Source organism: Rhinoraja longicauda, chromosome 6 (genome assembly GCF_053455715.1).
Source record: "Rhinoraja longicauda isolate Sanriku21f chromosome 6, sRhiLon1.1, whole genome shotgun sequence".
NCBI lineage: Eukaryota > Metazoa > Chordata > Chondrichthyes > Rajiformes > Arhynchobatidae > Rhinoraja > Rhinoraja longicauda.
Genome location: NC_135958.1, coordinates 19,713,685 through 19,741,017, shown reverse-complemented (window position 1 = coordinate 19,741,017; position 27,333 = coordinate 19,713,685). Strand labels below are relative to the sequence as shown.

General features: G+C 41.5%; 1 protein-coding gene across 2 annotated transcripts; it reads left to right on the top strand.

The window, feature by feature from the left end:
* The first annotated feature begins 591 nt into the window (after nt 1–591).
* Nucleotides 592–19,257, top strand: got2a (glutamic-oxaloacetic transaminase 2a, mitochondrial). 2 transcript variants are annotated; one of them, XM_078400641.1, is made up of 10 exons: nt 592–746; nt 4,754–4,910; nt 6,059–6,187; nt 9,269–9,328; nt 10,820–10,981; nt 12,121–12,225; nt 12,489–12,639; nt 13,914–14,079; nt 16,903–17,053; nt 18,213–19,257. In XM_078400641.1, exons 1-10 carry the CDS (start codon nt 664–666, stop codon nt 18,333–18,335), a joined length of 1,287 nt encoding a protein of 428 aa, XP_078256767.1. In that variant the 5' UTR covers nt 592–663; the 3' UTR covers nt 18,336–19,257. The 2 variants fall into 2 exon arrangements, with proteins under 2 accessions (XP_078256767.1, XP_078256768.1); XM_078400642.1 differs by lacking the exon at nt 592–746 and adding an exon at nt 827–972.
* Nucleotides 19,258–27,333: the final 8,076 nt, after the last annotated feature.

The window sequence follows — 27,333 nt, the reverse complement described above, 5'->3', positions numbered from 1 at the left end:
CACATTACAAGCGACTCATGGACTTCCTTATTACTATGATTTATAGTATACAATCACTCCTGTCTCCCTACTCATTGGACCAATCTTCCAGCAAGGTCCCCAGGCCATGAATATTTTTCAATCACGTCATCTCTCACTCAAGTACGGTGAGGTACGGATATTTCAGGCCTCTGTACTGCCAGTAGCAGCGAGAGGAGGGCATGGCATCCATGATGGGGATCCTTGATGATAGATGTCACGTTCTGAGGCAGTAATTTAAATCCAAAGATAGACGCAAAATGCTGGAGTAACTCAGTGGGTCGGGCAGCATCTCTGGAGAAAAGGAATGGGTGACATTTCGGGTCGAGACTCTTCTTCAGACTGTCTCGACCCGAAACGTCACCCATTCCTTCTCTCCAGAGATGCTGCCTGTCCCGCTGAGTTATTCCAGCATGTTGTGTCTATCTTCGGTGTAAACCAGCATCTGCAGTTCCTTCCTGCACAACAATTTAAATCCACTCAATGAGTGATAGGTCATTCGGCCTGAAGGTGGCGCTATGTGAGCCCACGCGCGTGTTCAACAGAGGAAGGTCACCTCTTGCCGCCACGCACGCACGTCGTTGGTTTGCGGAGCTGATATAAAGCTGCCACTGACCTCTCCGCTAACCCCAAACTTCATTCATCATGGCGATGTTCAGCTCCTGCAGGCTCCTCGCCACAGCCTCCCACCACCCGGCCTTGGCCGCCGTGGTCTCCGCACGAGCCAGGTAACACAGCGGTTGATGTTGAACGGTGGCCCTTAGAGTTATGCGGGAATATTCGCTATCTATGATGTGGAGGCGGGAGCGAAGGAAAGCCGCTGATTTTAAGCTGAGGAATACCTCAGTCCTGAAGTAACACAGCGCCGGGTCAGGGGAGGGAAATGGACAGGCGATGTTTCGAGACGGGACCTTTTTGCAAACCCGGACCTGAACCGTGCTCCCATACCCCGAGGTGAATTCGTGGTGGGGGTGGGGGGGTTGTGTCCCGTCCCGTCCCACACACCGCGTCCGCCCATCGTCGTCCCCCCCACCCCCCGCCGCCGCTGCTCGCCGATTGGTGGCGGCGCGCCGTCTTCACGCGTCAGTTCGACGGGCCCGGCCCGCTGATTGGTGGAGGAGGCGCCAGGCCCCGCCATCCCACCAGGCGGAGGCGGCGGCTGCACGCGATGCCCTTGACGGAGGGGCGTTAAAGGGCAGGCGTGTGGCCGCCGACACCCGCGCCGCAGCGGGCAAGCAATGGAACATAGAAACTAGGTGCAGGAGGAGGAGGCCATTTGGCATGCGGGCAAGCAATGGTGCGGGCAAAGGCTCAGGCTCACCAGTTTAATGCCGTGTTGGGAAGCTGATCTCTGAGCATTACGCCCATTTTCCCTCGCCTCGAGGAATAGGTGGAACCCACTCGGTTTCACATCCCAAACCGGCCAAGAGTTTTTTTAATTGTAATATGTCCCAGATAGAACAATGACATTCTTTCTTATCGCAACATAACAGAATATTTAAACTCTCCCAACTCGGACTGAGTTCTAGACATAACAGAACAGAAACAGGCCCTTCGGCACACCTCGGTCTTGATCTGCCTAAACATTTTGCAACCTACGTAGCTGGACAAATGTCTTTTAAAATGTTGTAATTTTCCCTTCCTCGTCCATTTTCTTTGGCAGCTCGTTCTGCATACCTGCCACCTTTGTGAAAAGGTTGCATCTCGTACCCCTGAAAATTTCCCCCTCTCACCTGAAGGCATTACTTTTAGAAGTCCTTGCGCGAGGAAAAAGACTGATCATCTATTTATACCCTTGATGATTCCCAGCCCCTCTAATCTCTCGTTATAACTCAAACCCTTTGGTTCTAATAGCATCCTTAGAATCCAAAATCTAATATACTCCAAAGCAGTAGATGTAAACAAGCCATAAATATTTATCTGTCTTTTCCCAGTTTACAATTTCCCCTATATTCCACTAGTGTTGCCTGCCTTGAAATTCTAGTTTATTCCAGTTATTTTTATTCATTTTTTTCATTTTCTGGGTTGGTTAATAGGACCAGCATTTATTACCTATCACACAGCACTGGTTGGGGGGCAGTTCTGATTTATATTGAGCAACAGCGAACATCTTCAATTTTCTAAATGGGGAGAGAATTTGGAAATTGGAAGTACAAAGGCACTTGGGAGTGCTGGTGCAGGATTCTCAAAAAGTTAATTTGCAAGTCAAGTTGGTAGTAAGGAAAGCAAGTGCAATGCTAGGATATATTTTGAGAGGACTAGAATATAAATACAGGGAGGCAATGCTGAAACTTTGCAAAGCGCTGGTATGACTGTATTTGGAGTATTATGAGCGTTTGTGAGGCCCATGTCTGAGGAAGGATGCGCTGGTGCTGGAGAGGGTACAGAGGAGGTTTACAGGAATGATCCTAGGAATGAGTGGGTTAACATATGATGAGTGTTTGATGGCACTGGGCCTCTACTCACTGGAGTTTAGAAGGATGAGGGGGGACCTCATTGAAACTTATCAAATAGTGAAAGGCTTGGATAGAGTGGATGTGGGGACCAGAGGCCATAGCCTCCGAATAAAAGGACGCATCTTTAGGAAGGAGATGAGGAGGAATTTCTTTAATCAGAGGGTGGTGAATCTAGAATTCATTGCCACAGAAAGCTGTTGAGGCCAAGTCAATGGATATTTTTAAGGCAGAGATTGATAGATTCTTAATTAGTACTTGTGTCAGGGATTATGGGGAGAAGGCAAGAGAATAGGTTTGACAGGGAATGATAGATCAGCCATTATTGAATGGTGGAGTAGACTTGATGGGCTGAATGGCCTAATTCTGCTCCTATCATATAAATTTATGAATTTGAAGTATGGGATAATTTAATCATCAATACCAGGATGTACACAATGGTGTGTATGGTGACCAGTGTCGGTATAGTCTCCAATTGATTGTTCTGTCCAGTTTGGACTTAAAACCTCATCATATAAGACCCTTCAGCCACATTCTGGCAGAGAGTGGTTTACTAATGCACATTTGATAATGGGGTAGAATGCATGTACTGGGACCATTGTAAGCTGCATTAAAGAATGGTTAGGACAGTGTTGTGTGATAATGGGGATGGTGGTAACTGCATGCAGGTGATGTAGCATCTGTGTTTTAGAAGAATATTCCTCGGGAAAGGAGCAAAAGATGGAGGTGGTTAAAAAAAGTGAAGTCTGGCTTTGCGGAAGGATTGGCCACTAGAACAGGGAGGAGAGGACAGGGAACAATGTGGTATGTTCGATTGTGTGTTAGTGAATGTGGACATTTTTGTGGATAGTGAGAATCTGTTCCACTGTGGTTTTGAAAACAATGGAAGTAAACAAAGTAAACACTCAATTCCATCCAGTCATGCATGTCTCAACTGAGTAAAAGGGACAAATCAAAAACTTACCAGAAAAGTTTGACAGTGGGAAACTAAGCCAGTTCATTTGCAACTCATTGGTGGAAGTTCATCACACACTAGAAGTCGCTGACTGATATCCTGGAATGAGACAATGTGGGTGCCCTCTTGTCTCCATTTAATTTTGTAGTTTGCCAAACTTTGTTTAAAGTTAAATGGGAACTAATTATTGGGATGATATTATAAAATTGCCTTCACCTGCTTGTGCTTCCTCCAGAATGTAACTCCGTTTAATCATTATGGATTAATGCTCCATGTCGGGGGCAAAGACACAGGATTCCAATTTCTCTTCCTGCAGTCAATCTTTCTCTTACTAGTGTGGGTCAGGTTCCCTGAGCTGATTTTCTTTTGAATCTTTTAATTGGGCTCTGAGGGTCATCACAAGTGGTCTCTTCCCACTATTACTTAGTAGATACTGTCACTCAGTAATTCAGCCACTTTAGGATATGGATACAAGGTTGCTTGTTGGTGTGGTATTGAGGATGTGTTGCTTTGTTGGTGGTGCCATCTTTTAAACGCGACTCGATCAAAGTGTGTGCCTGTTCAGGCAGTCCGAGCAGATCCCACGTTCCTCTCCAAAGAGCAGTGAAGTTTTATTGTCAACATTTAAAGTAAATATTATTAAAGTAAGATTTGTTGATTCAATGACTACATCACATATTTTAGGTTACTGTAATAGATTTAGATGGAAGCAAAGGAAAAAAAATCACCCAGCGGGGTAGGCAGCATCAGACTGAAGAAGGGTCTCGGCCCGAAATGTCACCCATTCCTTCTCTCCAGAGATGCTGCCTGTCCCGCTGAGTTACTCCAGCTTTTTGTGTCCATCTTCGGTTTAAACCAGCATCTGCAGTTCCATCTTACACAAAAAAGAATTACCAGTGGTTAATGGGATTTCAACCTGAAATTATGTTAAGTGAATGCCTAGATGGGCTGTTCACATGCTGTAACACAGGTGCAGACATTGAGGGGCAAAGTGGAATTAGGCTAGATGGGTTTTCTATGGCCTTAATATCCACAATGGGCCAAATGTTCTCCTGTTTTGTAAATTTATGATTCCACATTAATTTGTCACTCTTAATTATATTGTTGTCGTCAGTGGTTCCTCCACACTGGCCCAATTGGTAGAAAAATCTATCGTTTTTATCTGGGGATTGTAAATGGTAAATATAAAACAAGCTAACTCCTTATTGTCCAACTGTAATGTTCTAAATTGCAGATTATTTGCTCAAATTTAGGCAGTTTTATGTTAATTTAAACTAATGGCCTTTTGAATAAAATTGTGCTGACATTTACTTTCTGAATCTTCCAGCTCTGTGTGGTCACATGTAGAAATGGGTCCTCCTGATCCAATTCTTGGCGTTACTGAAGCCTTCAAGCGTGACAACAACCCCAAGAAAATGAACTTGGGTGTGGGTGCATACCGTGATAACAATGGGAAGCCATTTGTATTGAGCTCTGTCCGCAAGGTGAGTAGATTGTGGTGTTCTTTTTGTTTTTAAATCTAGTTACGATGAAGAGAGACCAAATCCCACTAGGCTCTCGGGGTCTCTTGACTGAGCAATACTGGAAGAAGCCTGGGAACTAGATGAAGTTGGTACATACTTGGGAAGAAAAAGAAATAAAATGATAAAATCAAAATATTTAGGCAGCATTTGTGAACAGAGAAACCTTGAAGCTCATCAGTTGCAGAATAACATCTTGTGGTTCATATTGTGGAATGGAATACTTTATTGTCACATGTGCACAGTGCATATTGCACAGTGAATTTTTTTGCTTGCACATTCAATGTATGCCTAAAGCATCTGAAAATTGGGGATTAATAGGATCCTATTTTTTTTATAAGACCCTGTCTAATAAGAGTCCATTGTATCGAATGTAGAAATGGCGCTTCAGCATTTCACATATTATATGGTCAGTGTTTTTATTCATATCAGAATGAATGCTCAAAGTTTGTTTTTTGTTCTGAGATCTTTATGAAACAGCTGCTATTCTGTTGCTTGTGGAAATGTAACAGAGGGAACTTCTTTTCTTGGAATTGGATGTCATTGGTAAGATGGAGTTTATTGCTCAATCTAGTTACCCTGTGATAGTGGTGGTGAGACTGAACCACGGTAGCACCGAGTGCTATGCTGAGCAAAAGAGTTGTGAATGGATTCACAATCCAACAACTTCATGATCACTTTCACCAATATTTTTTATTATTAAATGAATTCATATTCACAATTTTCATTATGGAATTGGAGCTCAGTTTTTCTCTATTAATTTAACATTTTAGATTACTAATCCAGAATTTCAAATGCCACAATAACATGCATCTATTGAAAATATATATCATGCAATAGTGTAGAAGGGTGTGGGGTGGTGTTGAAGAACAATGCCAAAGTCCAGCTGATAACGTCAAGCTCATATCCCAGCACTTTATTTCTTAACTACTTCGTGGCACGTAATCCTAGGGACTCTGGTTATCTGATAGTCATCTTAGGAATGGCCTTCATTAAATAACTTTTCAGGGAAGTGATGCACTGGAAAGGAAACAATAACCTTTTTAGCACAATCAGTGTCTCTCAACGTACTACTGCTGATTTTTACCTTATTGTTTTGATATTGTTAACAGGCTGAGAGTCAAATTGCGACAAAGAAAATGGACAAAGAGTACCTCCCTATTGGTGGCCTCGCAGACTTCAACAAGGCCTGCGCAGAGCTGGCTCTAGGGAACAACAGCGAAGTCATCAGGAGTGGAAGGGTAAAGAGCTATATTTTCTATTAATTTGGGCTGGGCAAGCAGCAAGTGGCATTCATGGGTTTCTGGACCAATAAATGGAGCAGTCAATTGGAACAGTATTGGACAGATGGCCCGATGGATGGGAAATAGAGAAAATCCCTTTATTAAAGCTGGGGAGGAACATGGGTTTGATAAATTTATCCAGTTAATATGAAACAATTGATATAGGTTTAGATAACAGGATTAACTTTTTGACAATTAGTGGAAGTCATTTATTCTTGATTTGAACAGACTGTGGGTATGGTCAAATTTACCTGCACATCGGATATAATTCAAAAGTTTAAGCAGATTACAAACTTAGGAAGATGACACAAAAATAAACCTTCGATCATTGGAGAGGGATAACATGACCTAGGTTTTAACAAGGCTAAGAGCAATGAGTGACATTCATCTAAGCATTTTAGCTAAAGATATGTGAAAGACCAAGTTCAAAGTTGCTCAGTGGTAAGCCTGAGATTAAGTGAATAAGTTGTTTATCAAACAAGTAGCACTGTGGGTGATTGATGGAATCTTTGGATGGGGAGGGGGCCAGGGTTGATAGGAATGTGAGGAGAAAATAACAGCATTGTTATAGATGGACTCAGTGGGCTGAAGTACTGTTAGCATGATGTATGACTCTTAATTTTAATTGCTTACTAGACCAAGTGGACCCGTTGGGCCCAGACTTCTCCTGCATTGGTGCAGCACCCTCTCCTCCCTTCCCCTTATCTCCCCGTCCCTCAATTCCCCCTATCCCTCCCTCCCTAGGAGATAGATTTAAACTTAAAAATGTGAATAACTTAAAAAATATAACACCAATTTCAATGAAACTTCTTCCATTAGCACCAAAGGGACGACAGTGAGTAAGGTGGACCTAAAACTGTCACGCTATCGTGTACCGTTTTGGCTGTAGTTCAGGAACAAACAAATGAGAGTCTTAGTATATAGATGTGCATTTGTAACATGTTTATTCACTCTTTCTAATAATAATAAACATTGTGAATTTAAGCTATAACTATTTAGAAACGAGTAACTTTTATATGGGTGCATGGCAAAGTCCCACTTTGCCATGGGACCAATGGGGCTTTTTGTCCCATTTTTGTCCCAATTACCACCACATGTATGTGGTGGTATTTGCAGAGGTAATGTTGACCAAAACAGCACTGCAATGTTTACTCAGAATATCATAACTGCTATTAACTGAGTTAAGCTTACACCATAAGTGAGAATCGATTTAAACACTTTTAACTAGAAGGGTGAATGATGGGAATCAGAGTTTGTGGTGTATTTGGATTTTCAGAAGTCAATCAATAATTTGCTGCATAAAATAAGGGTGTGTCGTATTGTGAATATAGAGGATTGGTTAATTGAGAGAAAGTATATATTATATTAAATGGGTCATTATTAGGTTTGCAAGCTACACCAACTGCAGTGTCACAGGAATCAATATGAGAGTCATCTGTTTATGTTATACCAATACCTAACCAAACAAACTAGGTGTAATGTATTCATATTTGGTGATGATGCAAAGATAGGTTGGAAATCAAGTTGTAGGATATAAAGAATGAAAAAAATGGCGATGCACAGGTTAACTGAGTGGACAGAAATATAGCAGATAATGTGTAGATATGCACGCTATCCACAGGAAGGATAGAAAAGTGGAACATTATTTAAATAGTGTGAAGCTATTGACTGCTAGCATTCAGGGAGATCTAAGTCTCTAAGTAAAACAAAGCTAGACTTTTGTGCAAGCTTATCTGCATAGGGGATGTCGAGTTTTGTTGCCAAAAATATAAGCAAGTTTTGCTGTATCACTCTTGAAGTACTGAGCAAAGTATTGGTCTCAAGTGAAGGGTGTGCTTGCCTTGAGATGATAGAACGATGGATCACTAGATTGATTCTACATGTGAAGGCAAACTGAGCAGATTTTGCCTAGGCTCAAGAATTTGGAAGAATAAAAGATAATCTAATTGAAATGAGCAATATTCTGAGGAGCCTTAACACCATAATTGGGTATAAGTTATGAGGATGTTCCCCACTGGTGAGTGAATCTAAATGTATTTGTTTGTGTTGCATAGATTTTTGTACTGCCAAAGATTAAGCAGGGAAATGGAGCTGAGACTAAAATCTGAACAGCCATGATCTCAATCTGAAGGCAATGCAAGCTCAAGGGCTATCTAGCCTATATCTGTTACTTGTGTGTTTGAGCTGGTTACGACTGTCCTGGAGAAATTTGCCATTTGTGGGAACTACTTGGTCCCATGATCCTTAAAGACTGACATTCACAATGTTTTTATCTCCTTTTTTTAAGTCTGGGCAATTTGAACATTATGCCATTTATCAAACTGCAATCCTCCGGTAGAAGCAGGTATTTCCAAAGGCTATTTTACATCAGTTCAAAACAACTAACAACATGCCAAAGGAACACATTTTTGAAAGATGTTTCAAATATTACATTTTTCAGCATTCTGGAAGGAAAATAAATCAGTTGAAATGAATAGTTTATGGAGGGTATTTCAAGACACCTGAAAAAACAGCAGCCTTTGGTGCATCAGAGGTTGTGTGAGATCCTAGAGTCCAAGAAAAGGGAAATTAGCAGCTGTTTAAGCATCTGTAGCGATTAATGATAATCACAGGCAAAAACACATTTTAGCACTTTAAATTTGAGGTGTGGGATGAATTGATAAACAAAGGGTGAAGAGTAAAGCTCCCTTCAATCCATTCATATCAGTGAACTGTTCTCAGAACTAAACTCCATGTTAGTTATTTTCCACATTAAATAACCATGAAGTATCTTGAAATGAGCAACTGTTTTTTTTTCCTGAATCAGCACTTGGTATGTGTTTCCAATAAAAATGAGCCAAAACTACTCAGATTCATAGCCCTTTACTTGCCAATCTGCATTGTATTTCACATGAATGAAAATGTAAAACTGCGTAACCTGGTTCTACTCATTTTCTCATCACTCTAGTTTAATTGGTAACAATTTCTCCTTTTTGCTCTTTGGGTATTAAATATTTTGTAAATGCACAATCATTAATTAGAGCGTCTTTCTGATTTCAGTACATCACCGTGCAAACCATTTCGGGAACGGGATCTCTGAGGGTTGGTGCTAATTTTTTGGTAAGTGCCATCAGTATTTGTTTGAGTAAATGTCATGCTGGTGTGTTTTGTATCAGATCACTGGAGCTGCAGACACAATGTATGACAAAGTTTTGCTTCGCATTCTTTAACATCAAGATTTCTTGAATAGTTTTTCAGCAGATTTCCTCCGTATCTCAAAACTGGAAATCCTTACCTCTGACATTCTTTTCTTCTTCCTGCTGCCTTCAGGAGCTCAACTCCAAGACTAGTTCCCAACTTATCTTTCCCTGTTTTATTTTATTTTTTAATTTGGGAGTGTTGAAGGGGTATTTAGCACTCTGTCTATGGGAACATTTAGAAATTAAAACATAGTAAGGCCTTGTTTTTCAGAAATGTTCTGTTTCTGATTATATATCTTTATATATATATATATATATATATATATATATATATATAAACATAGCACAAAAAGTAAGGAAATTTGTGTTTGGTAGATTATGTCTTTGTTGTAACAATGCTTCTTGGCAATAAATCTTATACCGTTGGAAAGCCTGTTTATTTCCCTTTTAAATGGTGCCACATATTTGTAAGGAACATGCATTTGTGGGATGAGCAGCAGAGCTGAGTATATGGGTTGCGCCCATGAAAAATTTGCCAAATCTTCTCTGCCAATGTCAAACAGCTTATTCTGCTGTTGCTATTGACTCTTGTTCTGAGCTTCTGGTACCACCAGGTGTTGACAAGAATGGGATGCCATCCCACAACAGTGTGTGACCAGGCTGGTGACCAGCATGAGGAGGAGGTGCCAGGCTGTTATGGCTGTGTATGGTTCTTCCACACGCTACTGTGGCTCCTGTTTATTAAATGAATAAATTGTTAAATTGCCAATATGTCTTGTTTCTTCAGACTTCAATCATCCAATCCACCAAACAACACCGAACAAGAGTCAATGGCAGAATAAGCTGTTTGGCATTGGCAGAGAAGATTTGGCAAATTTTTCATGGGCGCAACCCATATACTCAGTTCTGCTGCTCATCCCACAAATGCATGTGTCTTACAAATGTGGCACCATTTAAAAGGGAAATAAACAGGCTTTCCAACGGTATAAGATTTATTGCCAAGAAGCATTGTTACAACAAAGAAATAATCTACCAAACACAAATTTCCTTACTTTTTGTGCTATGTTTATATATATATATATATTTGGAAGCCTCTCTTTTGGCAGTAGGGTGCTTTTAGCATTATGTAAACTGTCACCTACATAATATCAAGATCTTGGTGAAAACACATCACAGGCTCTCTTCGGTAATCTACTTTTCTCTTTCTCATGTAATGTCTTTCAGTTAATCACAGGTGTATCAGGGAGAATATTCTTCACTCAATCGTAAGAGTGTTGTGTGTGCTACAGTAAAACTGAGGGTTAGTTGTTTGATGACTTGGGAGTAACCAAGGTAGAAGATCTAGGACTTGAACACAAAATAACAGCCTAATACCAATGTGTCACGCTGTTGATACTTTTCTTCCCTACAGCAACGGTTCTACAAAAACAGTCGAGAGGTCTATCTGCCCAAACCTTCTTGGGGCAATCACACACCTATCTTCAGGGATGCAGGCTTCGAAGTCAAAAGTTACCGCTATTATGATCCGAAGACCTGTGGTTTTGATTTTGCTGGAGCAATGGAGGACATTTCAGTGAGTGGGTGCTTAATCTCGTTCATAAGTACAGCGATTGTGATGTTTCTAATTTAACACTCACAATATGAAGATGATACTTGCTGAAAATTATGAATAGCCGTCTGCCTGGAACTGATAATTCTGTATTTATAAACAGGCTGTGGTTGAGATTCAGTCATGTCATGCACAGACATTGGGTTTTCTATTTATTTTGTGTTTGAAATGTTTTTTTAAATTTAATTAATTATTTTGAAGAATGTCTGCAAAGATAGCAATCTTGCCTGAAACACCCCAAATGCCAGATGAGAAGACTGACTAATTACAATGTAAAGGAAAAAATTCAATGTCCGAATATCCCTTCTGTTATCAAATTCTCAATGAAAATTTAAAAGATCGATTCCTAATTCAAGCACACTTTGAATCCACATTGTTCCCCAATACAGCACCAAAGGCAGGTTCCCTATTAATGGCTTAACCCTGACAATGAAACAGCTAAATCGAAGCAAAGATCTTTCATGGGTGGAAAATAATCATTAAAAAACTGCAGATGCTGGAAAATGCAAAGTGCACTCAGCAGGTCCAACAACAACCGCGGTAAGAGAAACAGAGTTAACATTTTAGGTTGAAGACCTTTTGTCAGAACAGGGGCCTGTGTTTGTAGGTATTTAATATTCCCAGGATTTGTGCACTGGATGGTGAGTCATGCATTCAATGTTGTAAATTTTCTCCGCCCGGCGGGGGCTTCAATGTCGGGAGACCCGACTGCCCCGACATGGCAAGTTCAACAGCCTGACCGCGGGAGAAGACGGTAGGGGAATAAAAAAGACATTCTGGCCTTCCATCATAGTGAGAAGGTGACTGGAGGAGACTCACTGTGATGGATGTTTCTTTTTTTTGTTTTGTGTTGGTTTGTGATTGTGTATGTAATTGCTTATTTTTATTGCTCTTATTGTTGGACTGTGGGTAATGGAATTTCGTCCAAAAGACTTGTTTTTTTGAATGACAATAAAAGTTATTCTGATTCTAAAATGTGTTTTGCTACAAATCACAAAAGCAAAATAACACATTGTTAAGCATGGTTTAAATTTTTTGTTCACCTTTTGCAGTTACAGAAGATGTATTTGGATATTTATTTGTATCTCCCTGTATTCCTGCAGAAACTCCCGGAGCAAGCCATCATCCTGTTCCACGCTTGCGCTCATAACCCCACAGGAGTAGACCCAAAACCAGAGGAATGGAAAGAGATAGCTGCTGTTGTTAAGGTGATAAGACAATAAACTCTTGCGTCTTTCAGTGTTGGATTTTGAAGTCAATCCCATTATTCCATGACTATGGTGGAGATGTATAAAGCTTACTTACAAGCATGCAACATTTATGAATAAACCCAGAACAGTCCATTTTATCCAGTATATCATGGGAGGCATGTTCTTGGATGTTAAAAAAGTGTAAACTTGTTTTGTTAAATAAAGTTAGATCAGACAAACTTGCATGCATGAAGCTGAGATTTCAAATTTCTTCTTTCCAGCAAAGAAATCTCTTCCCATTCTTCGACATGGCCTATCAGGGTTTTGCCAGTGGCGATGCTGACAGAGATGCCTGGGCCATGCGCTATTTCGTTGACCAGGGACAGAATCTGGTTCTCTCACAATCTTTTGCAAAGAACATGGGGCTGTATGGTGAGTAAATGGCCCAAATGCATAATTACTCAATGCAATTTATTTTGATTTTCAACACTTTGAAGTGTCTGCAGTCTCAAAATCAGCAAGGGTATCTCTTGCATCTCAACAAATCATCCATCTCAGTTTTGAAGCAACCTTTTCTGTTGGCTTGCCAGATGAAGAAGCTGCTAAGTTGAAATCTTGTGACTCTGCCTTTTCTGCTTTAAATATCCAAACACTGACAGATATGTAGGTGCAAATTAGGCACAGATGATGTGGCTGGAAAACCTGCTGCTTTTGTCACTGTTGGAGATCAGGAATAAAAGTAAATAGTAGGAACAAGGGAAACGCATGCAGTCCATTGAACCTGCTTAATCATCCAGAAAGATGAACTTCTACCTCACCTTCCTTGCCTACTCTTGTGCTCACATCCTTTGAGTGATGAACTATTACTGAGCATGGCTTTTACCAGTGAGAGCTCAAGTTTCCCAACTTTCTGAATGATTTCACAGTTGATTGACAAATGGGCGGCACGGTAGCGCAGCGGTAGAGTTGCTGCTTTACAGCGAATGCAGCGCCGGAGACTCAGGTTCGATCCTGACTACGGGTGCTGCACTGTAAGGAGTTTGTACGTTCTCCCCGTGACCTGCGTGGGTTTTCTCCGAGATCTTCGGTTTCCTCCCACACTCCAAAGACGTACAGGTATGTAGGTTAATTGGCTGGGTAAATGTAAAAATTGTCCCTAGTGGGTGTAGGATAGTGTTAATGTACGGGGATCACTGGGCGGCACGGACTTGGAGGGCCGAAAAGGCCTGTTTCCGGCTGTGTATATATATGATATGATATGATATGATATGATAAAACTGTGGTTTGGGGTAGATTACTTGTATTTTTCCTCTCCTCCTGTGACTGATAACTCGAGAAAGCAAAGAGCAAAATTTCTGGAGAAGTTCAACATAAGAGATTTGAATGTTATAATTGGCCTTGACATTTGAACTTAAATATCAACTAATCATATGTACTGGGAACATTATCCACTGCTCTCAGGCTGGAAGAGTACTTTGTGGGGAGTATTAAGCCCCTACTTTGTCAAATATCCTGTTAATGTCCAATCTTACGTAGCTTGGATTGTGACCTGTAAGGAAATAGTTATTTCTGAAGCAGTTGGAAAGATAGAAAATTATTAGGTGCTCCCGGTCTCAAGCCGAAACTGTCAAGTGGATTCTGAGGTTTATTTACTCCTGGATACCACGGTTGAATCACAACACAATGGCCTTGCTTTAACCTTTCAGGTGAGCGTGTGGGTGGATTCACTGTAATTTGCAGCGATGCTGATGAGGCGAAGCGAGTGGAATCCCAGCTGAAGATCCTGATCCGTCCTCTGTATTCCAATCCACCATTAAATGGAGCTCGCATTGCTGCCACCCTCATGAACACACCAGATCTCCGAAAAGAATGGTGAGTGCAGATAAAGGTATTGCTGTGTTGAAGAGCTAGCTGCAGCACACAGCCGTCTTGATCTCTTGCTGTTTCCTGTTGAGAACCAACTATTGTCCTTCCACGTATCAACCATTATTGATTGATTTAATTGACCGAAGAGTACAGCATAGAAACACGCTTACAGTCCACTGAGTCCACGCTGACCATTGACCACCCCTTCACGCTAGTTCTGTTATTCCACTTTTGCATCTACTCCCCATGCACGGGGGGCAATTTACAGAGGCCAATGAACCTATCTGCATATCTTAGGGATGTGGAAGGAAACCGGATCATCCGGAAGAAATTGATGCGGTCTTAAGAGGAGCATGCAAACTCCACATAGACAGCATCTGAGGTCAGGATCAAACCCAGGACTCTGGCACTAGGAGGCAGCAGAGCCCCACAAGCTATGCCTCTGTGCTGCCCTTCAGTGTGGATAGGTACACAGGCTTGGCCTTTGAGAGCAGAGTACCTGTCAGGCATGGCTGAGGGCACAGCACTCTTGCTCCTGAGATGTGAGACAGGCTGACAATGCAGTGCCTGCTTATAATGCCAGTTGTCTTGAAGGTAATTCATTAAATCAAGGCCTGGTCATCTTCTTCACATGACCATGATTCCAGTATTTATCCTTTGACCAGTTTCATTCCAATAACTACCTGCCTATTATCTATTGCCATTGGTGGATGTTGGGAGTGCACGAGTTGACTCTCAGATTTTCAGCACCACAGCAGTGACTAGGTTCTAAATACTTTGGAACTGGCTCACTCCTTAGTGTTGCTGTTCCCTTCTTTTGCACAAACTGGAAGGGTATGTCCTGAACACTTAGTCCAGGAAACACTTCATTGACAGCATAAAAGGAGTTATGGAGGAAGCAAACCATGCAACCCCGCTCAGATCAGCAGCCAATGTACAGGGGAAATGATGGGTGGCAGATTGTGTCAATGAGTCAGCTCATTGTGACAGTGAAGATTATCACCTTGTGATTTGCTTCCTTGCCCGGAGCGAGTTGCACTTCCTCCAGCCCATGAATGCTGATGGAAACCCAGTCCATACTGAAGAATAACAGTTGATGGCCGAGGGAGGACAATATCTGGTTCTCAATTCGACCAAGACAGTTGTTATCCGGTGTAATGATTTTAAGGAATGTGTGTAGCATAAATTATTTTCCCATCCCCAAAAATAAATATACCAGCTCTTTTGTATACTGGATCAAACAGCAGTAATTTGCAATGTATACTGAGCCTTGTATACAATTGAGCAGTAGTTTTCTCCCCAAGTGCAAACTGAAAGGTTTTAACTGGTGATTATGCATAATCTATTGAATGGCTATAAACCATTTGATATGTCCTGATCGTATGAAAGATGGAATATAAAATCTATTCTATAGTAGCTGATATGTAATTGGAAGAATTTGTCCTCGGAACTTGCAAACTGGGCTGGTACAGAAGCCAATTGCTTCTGGGTTGGCTCTGGTGGAGAGGGTGTTCCATCACTTAAGTTTGGGAGGAAAGGCCGCTGCTGTTGACTCTCTCTCTCGGGTCAGGCAGTTAATACTCGCCATCCAGGATCACTGGAGAATCAGTTCTTATTTCAGGATTCTACCGTTTGCAGTATTTTACTTTTGGAGAGTGATGGCTGAGTGAGCTATCTACAGTTAAATACTTCCCAAGTTTCTGAGTCATGCATGCAGTACTGGACAGTCAGATATTCCCCTCCTTCATATTGAGTATGATTCATGCATGTATAAGGGCCTATATAGTGGCTAGGTTTAGAAATAATTTGTCCATAACCCCTAGAATTTGTGCATCACTCCTCAAAGTATGTTCACTATATGTTTTTAAACATCTCTGGTCTTGTAATTCTGTGACAAGGATTACTGTACAAAATAAAAACTTAAATGAGAGTTTGTTCTCATTCACTGAGTTAGTGATGCCTCGTACAAAGATTTTCGTATGTTACCTCTTGGTATCTCAGCGCCACTTACCCACAGGCACACGAGCAAACTGTTGTCACTTACACGATACTGCTGCAATGAAAATGGCAGGTACTTGATGAACAGAGTGGTTAGTGAAGACTGCCCTAAGGTGTGAAAAATATAATGAATTAAGTATGAAAGCAAGGAAGGGGGTATGGAACTGGATGTGCGTATCAGTATTATTACATCTAGGCAGAAACACAAAGATGAGTTTTAACAATTTACTAAATACTCTACATTATTTTATCTGAAGAGTTGCTAATAAAAAACAAACCTAAGTGAACATTCCATGCAAGTATGATGATAGATACAGAATGCTGGAGTAACTCAGCGGGACAGGCAGCATCTCTGGAGAGAAGGAATGGGTGACGTTTTGGGTCAAGGCCCTTTTTCAGACGTAAGATGAAATAGCTGTGAGATGCTGAGCCTGGGACAGTGACCTGAGGAAAGCTAGAATTTGTATTCTAGGGCTAACTCTCACCTCCCTTTTGGATTTTAGCTCTTTGTATCAAAGCTGTGATGCGATCTAAAGCTGAATGGCCCTGTTAGATTGCGTATCTCATTTTTAAAAAAACACGGTGGTTAATTTGGAAAATAATGCATCCCAATAAGTGGCATTACTATGTGACTGGATCTAAAGGCATGCTATTCATGTGGAATTCGAAAACCCTCCCACCATAAATGTGCTTTACAAACCTAAGCTTGTATGCTGTACCTGTAATGCTTTTGATGTTGCACCTGTCATGTTTCCAACATTTTTTGGTTTGGGTGTGTTTGTTCTGCAGGAGAGACTTTTGACAATTTTTTTTAACTTTGCCCATAACCAGGCTAGAAGAGGTGAAAGAAATGGCAAACCGTATTATCAGCATGAGAGAACAGCTGGTATCAAACCTGAAGAAGGAAGGCTCAATTCACAACTGGCAGCACATTACTGAACAGATTGGAATGTTTTGCTTCACTGGACTCAAACCAGAACAGGTAAACCCAAAACAGTGATTAATTCAGAGTAATCTGTGGCACTGGAAAATGGGTGAAGGGAGGGGTGACCATTGGAAGAGTCTAAGACATTGCACAAAGCACAATCAGTGGGGTGGACACTGTCCAAGTTAAATAATTGGATTGGAACAGATAAATAATATCAATGGAGCTGAAATTGGGAAATATTTCTAGGACCAAGGAGAGAACTGACAATACATGGTTGCTGTTAGAGCAGAACGTGGGGAGAATACTGGTTTGATGGAACATTGCATTTGTGTTCTCTTGTTCAGTGTATTGTGGTCCAGAAATTCAGCCCAACTGAGCCCTGTGACGAGCAGCAGGGGTAGCATTGGTCAATTTTATATTTATTATTATACAACCTCTGTGACGTCCATATGTGACTTGCTTTTCTTTCCTGGATGCAGTCCTCATTTGACCCGTTACTGCTTTGCAATTGTGGCCTTTACTCAGCCCTTTTTATGGGATCTGAGCCAGGTGTAGACATACTGGCCAGAGACTGCAAGATCTTTATCACAAAGCCAGTAAAGAACCGGTCAGGGTGTTGCAATATTCTAGTAAATTTCTCTATCCTGCAGGCATTTGGTTATTATAGTTATTAAAACATTTATTTCATAAGTTGCTGTGATAGGATTTCAACTTGGAGCTTCTGACCATCCATTCTTTACCAGAACTTTAACAATGCGCCCTTTGAAAGAATCCTGTGCATGCCTCATCATTCATGTCCTTGCACCATATGCCAAGGTTCTGCCACATTTTTTTTTGTGTCGATATTTAACTTGGTAAAGATGTACATAAAAACATAATAAAGATGTACAGAAATCCACTGTCTCAAAATTCTAAATTGAATATTTAAATTCATTGTTATAAATTACTTGTGCTTTAATGGTCAACTGGTTAGTGAAACACAACATTCAAAGTAAGGCATAGAAATAATATATTTTAAAATCTTACATTGAAAAATTCGTTATTGGGAGACCCGAGGAGAATTTAGCAAACTCACTGTTTGGGAAACCTAAATCATCAGTTTCTGGTATGTCGTTTTAAACTCTGTCATCCGGATTGAAATAATTGTCACATTTTACTGCTCAATATAATGACACAATGCATCTCATAGTCGTATTTCATATTTTACCTGCAGGTGGAGCGTCTGACGAAGGAATTCTCTATTTACATGACAAAAGATGGCCGAATCTCTGTTGCTGGAGTCACCTCATCCAACGTAGGATACCTAGCACATGGCATCCATAAAGTATCTAAATAAAGCATTCAAGAAAGAGGGAAGACATGGGGAGGGGGGCTCATCTTTCAGCCACAGCCAGAAACCAATCAACTTGTACAGACTGACATTGTAGTTTAACATATGGTGGGTGTTAATTACTCGTCTCTTGGCTGACAGTGGGGAGTGGAGTGTCCATCCAAAATTAACCTTGTAAAAACTAATGGTAACAATGAAGTTCACCCCATTTCCCTTGTTTGAAGGCTTGGGTTTGTACCACAGAAACAGTTCACTTTTTTACAGTGAGCCCCTGTCTCTGCCCCAGGGACTTTTCAGACTGAAGCCCTGTTTTTATCTTTTGTATATTTTCTTTGCTTCAACCTTCAGAGAGAATTACTCAGCCGATTGTTTTCAATTGACCAGCTTTAGCACTGTTATGCACACATTTTGCATTTGCTCGTATCTGCTGTCAATACTGGGTAGGGCCTTTCTTCAGCTTTGTAAGCAGAAAGTTGAGATGTTATAAGCAGATATTACTAGCACATGCAAAGCTTAGTCTATTCATAAGCTTGATTGCTTAGTTACATTTGTTAAACTGATCTGCCTATGGAAAATTTATCAAACATTTCTTCTGGTCATTATTGTCACAGATCTCTGTAATCATGCTGTGAGAGTTGCTGTTTGGAATGGCCCCTCACCAATAGCCACCAATCATGGTAGATGGGTTACTTGCATGTTCCATTAAGGCTGGAGCTGTTATGTTTGGCTTTAGTGTTGTGTTCACCATTTTTGATAGCACTTTTATGGACAGTCCAAGAAATTCAAAGAGCTGTTCTAAGGAGATGTTGCAAGGCTGTGGAAGCAAGTTTATGTTTGCTGCCAGATAATTAATCCTGTCAAAAATTGGCTGCCTTGTAAACCTGTAGGCAGAGGTTCAATAAAGCAACTGCGTAAATTAATTATTGTACTTCCATGTGTGTCTTGCATTCTGTATAATTAGTTTTAATTGTGACTACATCCTGCTGCTGGTTAAAGATCTTTTGCAATGTTGGCAGTAGAATTCAGGACATTAGATACTCTGAAGCATTTGATGCCAGAGGAAACTATACTGAGATCAAAGAGTCCCTTTTCATCTATTATAAGTGTGAATGGCAGATTCAGACACTCCATATTGACTTACTCCTACCTGACCACAATCAGTCACAAATCATCCTCTATAATAATTCTTAACACTGGTGCCCCCTAAAGATGCATTCACAGCCTGCTACTACATTCATACCCTCATGACTGCAGCCAACATCACCCTAGTGGGCTGGCTATCGAATACTGATGATACTGAATACAGAAAGGGATTGAGAACCTTGTAACGTGGTGCCAAGGCAAGAACCTCTCCCGCAATGTCAGCAAGACAGGAGATTGTGATTGACTTCAGAAAGCAAAGCAGTACACACACCCAGTCAACTTTGATGCCGCTGAAGTAGAGATGGTTGAAAGCTTCAAGTTCCTAGGGATAAATATTGCCAGTAATTTGTCCTGGACCAGCCCTGGAGCTTTTTTGAAGTTTTTTTACTTTAAAAAAAACACTCAATCAAATTCATGAATGACTGAAAACCATGCTGACTATCCCAAATCAAGCCCTCCAAATACTCTCCAGTAACATTAGCATCTAGTATCTCATCCATGTCTTAATGATGATTTGTGTATCTTAGCCAGGGCTCCTGCAATTTCTCTGCAAGTTTACCATGGTGTCCTTGGATATTCCTCATCTGGCATGGAAGACTTGAGGCATTCAGCAGCTCCTTGACTAGAAACATAGAAAAATAGGTGCAAGAGCAGGCCATTTGGCCCTTCAAGCCAGCACCACCATTCAATATGATCATGGTTGATCATCTAAAATCAGTATGCCATTCCTGCTTGTTCCCCCTATCCCTTGATTCCTTTAGCTCTAAGAGCTAAATCTAACTCTTAAACATCCAGTGAATTGACCTTCTGTGGCAGAGAATTCCACAGATTCACAACTCTGGGTGAATAATTCTTATCTCAGTCCTAAATGGCCTACCCCTTATTCTTAAACTGACTCCCCCAACATTGGGAACATTTTTCCTGCATCTAGCCTGTCCAATCCTTTAAGAATTTTAAATGTTTCTATAAGATCCCCTCTCATCCTTCTAAATTCCAGTGAATACAAGCCCAGTTGACCCATTCTTTCATCATATGTCAGTCCCACCATCCTGGGAATTAACCTGGTGAACCTACGCTGCATTCCCTCAATACCAATATTATCCTTCGTCAAATTAGGAGACCGAAATTGCACACAATACTCCAGGTGTGGTCTCACCAGGGCCCTGTACAACTGCAGTAGGACGTCCTTGCTCCTGAACTCAAATCCTTTCACAATGAAGGCCAACATGCCTAGTTTTCTTCACTGCATGCTTTCTTTCAGTGACTGATGTACAAGCACACCCAGGTCTCATTGCACCTCCCTTTTCCTAATCTGACACCATTCAGATAACAATCTGCCTTCCTGTTCTTGCCACCAAAGTGGTAACCTATTTATCCACATTGAACTGCATCTACCATGCATCTGCCCACTCACCCAACCTATCCAAGTCACCCTGCCGCCTCATAGCATCCTCATCGCAGCTCGCACTGCCACCCAGCTATGTGTCATCTGCAAACTTGGAGATGTCACATTTAATTCCCTCATGTAAATCGATAATATATATTGTAAATAACTGGGGCCCCAGCACCGAGCCTTGCGGCACCCCACTAGTCACTGCCTGACTATAAAACCACCGCAAGATATTGCAATCAACTTTCCTAAATTCTCTAGTTTTCATGTCATTCTCCATAGTAAAAACAAAGGAGAAATCTTCATAGAGGACCTTGCCCTTCTCCTGTGATCTACACCTAGATGACCACTTTGGCTTCTGAGGGGCCCCAGGTGAAATTCAATGCTTTAAAACGTGAGATGACACTTTGAAGGTTAACTAAGGAAAGTAAAAGCAACAAAACTTAAAGGATAATCATAATTCCATTGTTGGCATTTATATCTTTTGGTGTTGAACAGCCTCCATGTTTCCAAACCCAGGCAGCATGATTAATAAATACATCTCTTGATGCTCTTGAACACATCATCAGTGAAATAACCTGGGGTCATTGTGTGTTTTGGGTCTTTCAACATCAGACGCCCTCGCCCAGGCGATCCAGCTGTGGTCGATCAGACCATGACTTGTGTTCAGGTGGCATTCGCTCCTCCCCATGGACCTCCTCTCCTGATCCAGATCCATCTCGAGGCTTTCTTTGCTGCCTCTGTGATGTTCTTGATGACTCTTCTCTCCATTCCGGTGATGCCCAATGCACTCAAGGCTTTGTAGAGTGATTGCCCTGCAAAACCTCTACAGCCAACCTCGAAAAGCATACACCTTGTCTTCCAGCCCTGCTTAGGGCAGTCTCTGACCAGCTCTTCGTACCTGGTCTGCTTCCGCTTGTGGGCCTCCTCCAGACGGTCCTCCCACGGCACTGTCAGTTCCAACAAGACAATGTTTTTGGTCACCTCTGAGACCAGGAGGATGTCTGGCCTCAGGGTGGTCATGGCGATGTGCCGTGGGAACTTTAGCTGTTTCATCAGGTCTACAGAAAGCTGCCAGTCCTGCGCAGTCGCCAGGATTCCCGACAGATTCTTGGCTGCTGTGGTTCTTGGCAGCTGCACTCCAGCCTTCACGAAGGTGATCATCTGGATGTTGCGGTGTGCTCGTCTGCATCTGCTGATTCCCATGCTGATGGCTTCTGCAATGGGTTTCAGAACCTGGTCGTGACGCCAGGTGTACCGGCCCTGCCCAAGAGCCTTTGGGCAGCAGCTCAGGATGTGTTCCAACGTCCCCTTGCCTGAGCATTGCGGGCAATCCGGAGATTCCACTTTCTCTACCTGTCAATCCACATTTCAGGATTCTGACAACGTTCAGGACTTTGAATAGGAAAATTAATTTACTTAAAATAATGAGAAAATTAAATGCATAAATTTAATTAGATTGTACAAGTCTACGAAGGGGAAATCATGCTTGACAAATCTACTGGAATTTTTTGAGGATGTAACTAGGAAAATTGACAAGGGAGAGTCAGTGGATGTGGTGTACCTCGACTTTCAGAAAGCCTTCGACAAGGTCCCACATAGGAGATTAGTGGGCAAAATTAGGGCACATGGTATTGGGGGTAGGGTACTGACATGGATAGAAAATTGGTTAACAGACAGAAAGCAAAGAGTGGGGATAAATGGGTCCCTTTCGGAATGGCAGGTAGTGACCAGTGGGGTACCGCAAGGTTCGGTGCTGGGACCCCAGCTATTTACGATATACATTAATGACTTAGACGGAGGGATTAAAAGTACCATTAGCAAATTTGCAGATGATACTAAGTTGGGGGGTAGTGTGAATTGTGAGGAAGATGCAATAAGGCTGCAGGGTGACCTGGACAGGTTGTGTGAGTGGGCGGATACATGGCAGATGCAGTTTAATGTAGATAAGTGTGAGGTTATTCACTTTGGAAGTAAGAATAGAAAGGCAGATTATTATCTGAATGGTGTCAAGTTAGGAGGAGGGGGAGTTCAACGAGATCTGGGTGTCCTAGTGCATCAGTCATTGAAAGGAAGCATGCAGGTTCAGCAGGCAGTGAAGAAAGCCAATGGAATGTTGGCCTTCGTAACAAGAGGAGTTGAGTATAGGAGCAAAGAGGTCCTTCTACAGTTGTACCGGGCCCTGGTGAGACCGCACCTGGAGTACTGTGTGCAGTTTTGGTCTCCAAATTTGAGGAAGGATATTCTTGCTATGGAGGGCGTGCAGCGTAGGTTCACTAGATTAATTCCCGGAATGGCGGGACTGTCGTATGTTGAAAGGCTGGAGCGATTGGGCTTGTATACACTGGAATTTAGAAGGATGAGGGGGGATCTTATTGAAACATATAAGATAATTAGGGGATTGGACACATTAGAGGCAGATAACATGTTCCCAATGTTGGGGGAGTCCAGAACAAGGGGCCACAGTTTGAGAATAAGGGGTAGGCCATTTAGAACGGAGATGAGGAAGAACTTTTTCAGTCAGAGGGTGGTGAAGGTGTGGAATTCTCTGCCTCAGAAGGCAGTGGAGGCCAGTTCGTTGGATGCTTTCAAGAGAGAGCTGGATAGAGCTCTTAAGGATAGCGGAGTGAGGGGGTATGGGGAGAAGGCAGGAACGGGGTACTGATTGATAGTGATCAGCCATGATCGCATTGAATGGCGGTGCTGGCTCGAAGGGCTGAATGGCCTACTCCTGCACCTATTGTCTATTGTCTATTGTCTATTGTCTTTTCCGGTTGCAACTAAAGATCCCAAATAAGCAGCCAATAAATAGTTACACTCCCTTAATTCTGTCAATCACCTGCGGCAGAGTCTGTGGTCCCAGACTGTTCTCATCAGCCTCCAGAGAACCAGAGTGGGAGACTGTGTAACATGTACACATATTCCATTAATCTCAAACAGTTAAACACTTTTCCAACACTCTCGACAGGTCTCTGAATTTCACAATATTTACCTGTTCCGTCTGTTGATATTCTAACAGGCCTCATTAATCCAACAACTAGACATCTTCATAAACCCTGGCCTCACCCTCTCAAGAGATATCCTATTGTTCTTGTCTATACCTCTACCACTCTCTGCTATTTACAAATAATTTATTTTCTTTCTTTTGACAAAGGATCTTTGTCCTAATCGTTGATTCAGTTTCTCTCCCCACAGATGCTGCCTGACTTGTCAAATATTTCCAGCAATTTTTGTTTTTATTTCACATTTGATATTAAGCCAAATGAGATATTAAGGAAAATACTAAAAACCTGATCAAACAGATTTTTAAAGAAATAGATAGAAAAGTTGAGTGAAGGAATGCCATTGCTGAATGCCTTGACAGCTGAACAATGGACACATGGACAACGATGGAGTGATTAAAGCCAACGTTGGTCAAGAAGCCAACGTTAGAGAAAGGAAGAAAATGTAAAGGGTTATAGGTCAGGACAATTCAAAGATAAGTTATGAAGCAATGGAGAGAATAGAAAAATAAGCATAAGAATACATAAAGAAGTGCTGTTTAATTGGGAACCTGTGTAGATCAGCAAGCAGGGGGCAATTGGCGTAGATGGTTTAATTCAAGAGAAGAAAGAATAAGGGAGGTCCATCATCAGTGCATTAGAAAACTGAAGCCGCAAGATTCTGCAAAAAATTGTGTAAATATGTGATCTGAAGCGAATCTCAGTGTCAAAATCGACACCAGCATGTTTCAGTTTCAGCCAATTCCAGAGAGATGTGGAATTGAATTTGTGACAAGAATTGACAACAATGGCATCTGTCCTGAGATTTACCTGGAGGAAATTTCTGTCGGACAAGCACTCTGACAAACTTAAAAAACCAGGCATCATTGGCCGACCAGACCTGCATCTTCACACCATTTATAAAAGGAAACGTGTATATGAGAAATTGGGTAGGGACCAACTACATATATTTGTTATACTCTAGAAGCAACTATATTAGCATGAGAAGAGATGCCATTGGAGGTCAATCTCTTGCTCCAGCCTGATGGATAAGAGTGGAACAAAGGAATTATAGTCTGATCCCAGCCAAATGGTGAAGATCGAGCAAAGCTTGAATGTGAAGAGGTCCAAAGTGCAGATAGGCTAAGAACAGCGTACATCACAAATGCTGTCAATGGCTTTGATAAAAAGCTCTTTTGGTTCCAAGGCTGTGACGGAAATCTGTTTGGATAGAGTCAAATAACAATCTTGTTCAAGGCCTACAAGACAGATGGGGAACTTCTAAATGTGAATTTAAGATCATCACCAAAAGAACAAATGTTGAAGGTGGCGGAATTTAATCAAATATGGGGCTGTCCTACCACAGTAACAGAGTCAAAATCCCAATCAGGCTTTGTACAATTTCCTAAAGTATGCAGTACAGAAACAGGACACGTGTCCTTTTTTTCCTATCAGTAAGTTTCCTTTGTGTATGATTACTGGTTTTGGATTCTCCCATGGAAATATTCTGTATATGACTACCCGACTAACCCATATTTAATTTGAATGGTTCAATCTTCTGAATAAAAAATCCCCAATCTGCTTAATATTTTCTGATTCAGGCTGTCTGGGCCATGAACAGATTCTGTTTTTACAGATGTTTTACAGTTTAAAAATACACAAAAAACACCTAATATGGTAACCATAACTCCACATTCTTTCGAATTTAATATTATAGGAACTCTATCCCATGCCAGCGGTCCGTAAAATGGGCATTTTTTTTGCACTAGTCATAAATTTATTGATGAATGAATGAATACGTTTATTGGCCAAGTATGTACACATACAAGGAATGTGCCTTGGTGCTCCGCTCGCAAGTATCAACACGAACATACAGTAAATAATTAAGAATAAAGCATAAAACAGAACATTAAGAATACGCATTACAGTTAAACATGTAAGTGAAATAAACCAGAGCAAAAAGAGACTACAGACTTTTGGTTATTGAGTAGAGCTACTACTCGTGGGGAAAAAAGCTGTTTTTATGTCTGGCATTGGCTGCTTTGACAGTCTAGAGTTGCCTTCCAGAAGGAAGTGCTTCAAAGAGTTTGTGGCCAGTGTGAGAGGGGTCAGAGATGATCTTGTACGCTCGCTTCCTGGCCCTTGCAGTGTACAGCTCATCAATAGGGGGGGGGGAGAAGGTTGCAGCCAACAACCTTCTCAGCTGATCGAACGATTGGTTGCAGCCTCCGGATGTCGTGTTTGGTAGCTGAGCCGAACCAGATCATGATGGAGAAGGTGAGGACAGACTACAATGGCAGTATAGAATTGGACCATCATTGCCTGTGGCAGATTGTGTTTCCTCAGCTGCCGCAGGAAGTACATCCTCTGTTGGGCCTCTGATTATTATAGTTATCTGTGTATATTGCATTTATGAGCCTGTTCAGCTGCTGCAAGTTAGAATTTCATTGTTATTGGTACACATGACAACACCCTTGACTTTTGGTGCTATCTTGGAAATCTTAAACTTTATCTCGTGACTATCCTTTTCAAAGTATGGAGTCCAGAACTCTGCACATGCGACCTGACCAGAATTCTACAAGTGATTTAACAACACGTCTATTCAGTTCTGTACTCCAAGAAATGAATCCCACTGTGTGTTAGAACATTGTTCGGACGATCTGTACTGCTTCTTTTTAAAGATTTGTACACATGCACCTTTAAGCTGCCAATTCAATAGAGGTGAAAAGAATAGATAGTGTTTCAGTTGTGCAGACATAAGGTAATACTGATGCCTCAGATCTAGAGACCCAGGTTCAATCCTGATCTTGGATTTTGCTGATGTAATGTTTGCTTGTTCTCCCTATAACTGTTTCCTCCCACATCCAAAACATGTGCTGGTAGGTTCATTAGCTGCTGCAAATGATCTCAATTAGAGATGGAAAGTTTGAGAATCTGGGTGCAGTTGATGAACATGTGGGGAAAACAGATGACAGTGAAATAAGTGAGGAATGGGATTGCTCTGGAAGCTGACATGAACTCGAGAGTCTAAATTGCTCTTCCTTTGCCAATATGGAAATACAAGAAAAGATGCAAGCAGCTACTTTTGCTATCAGGTTGCATTTAGCTCATGTGTCTATGTTCCACTCAGCTTCCCAGCACTGTATTATGTTGCAGTCTTAACCACCCTCTCCATCTATAATATTAAAAGGGACAAGAATAAATACCCGAGAGAAAAGGTTTGAGAGGGCACAGTAAATTACTTAATTCTGTCAAAACGTTGCTGGATTCAGGCAAACTCCCTCTGCTCTCACTAATCCATTGCACCTTAAACCAACCAACATGTCTCACGTTCCTAACTGCCCAGGTTACAAGTGTGACGATGTACATACTGTATATGTAGATCATAATGTGCAGACATGGAATGCAAGTCCATAAACACACTGAAACTGGCGACACGTGCATAGATGGTCGTGGAGAAGGAATTAGTTATGCTTGCCAGTTGCCACAT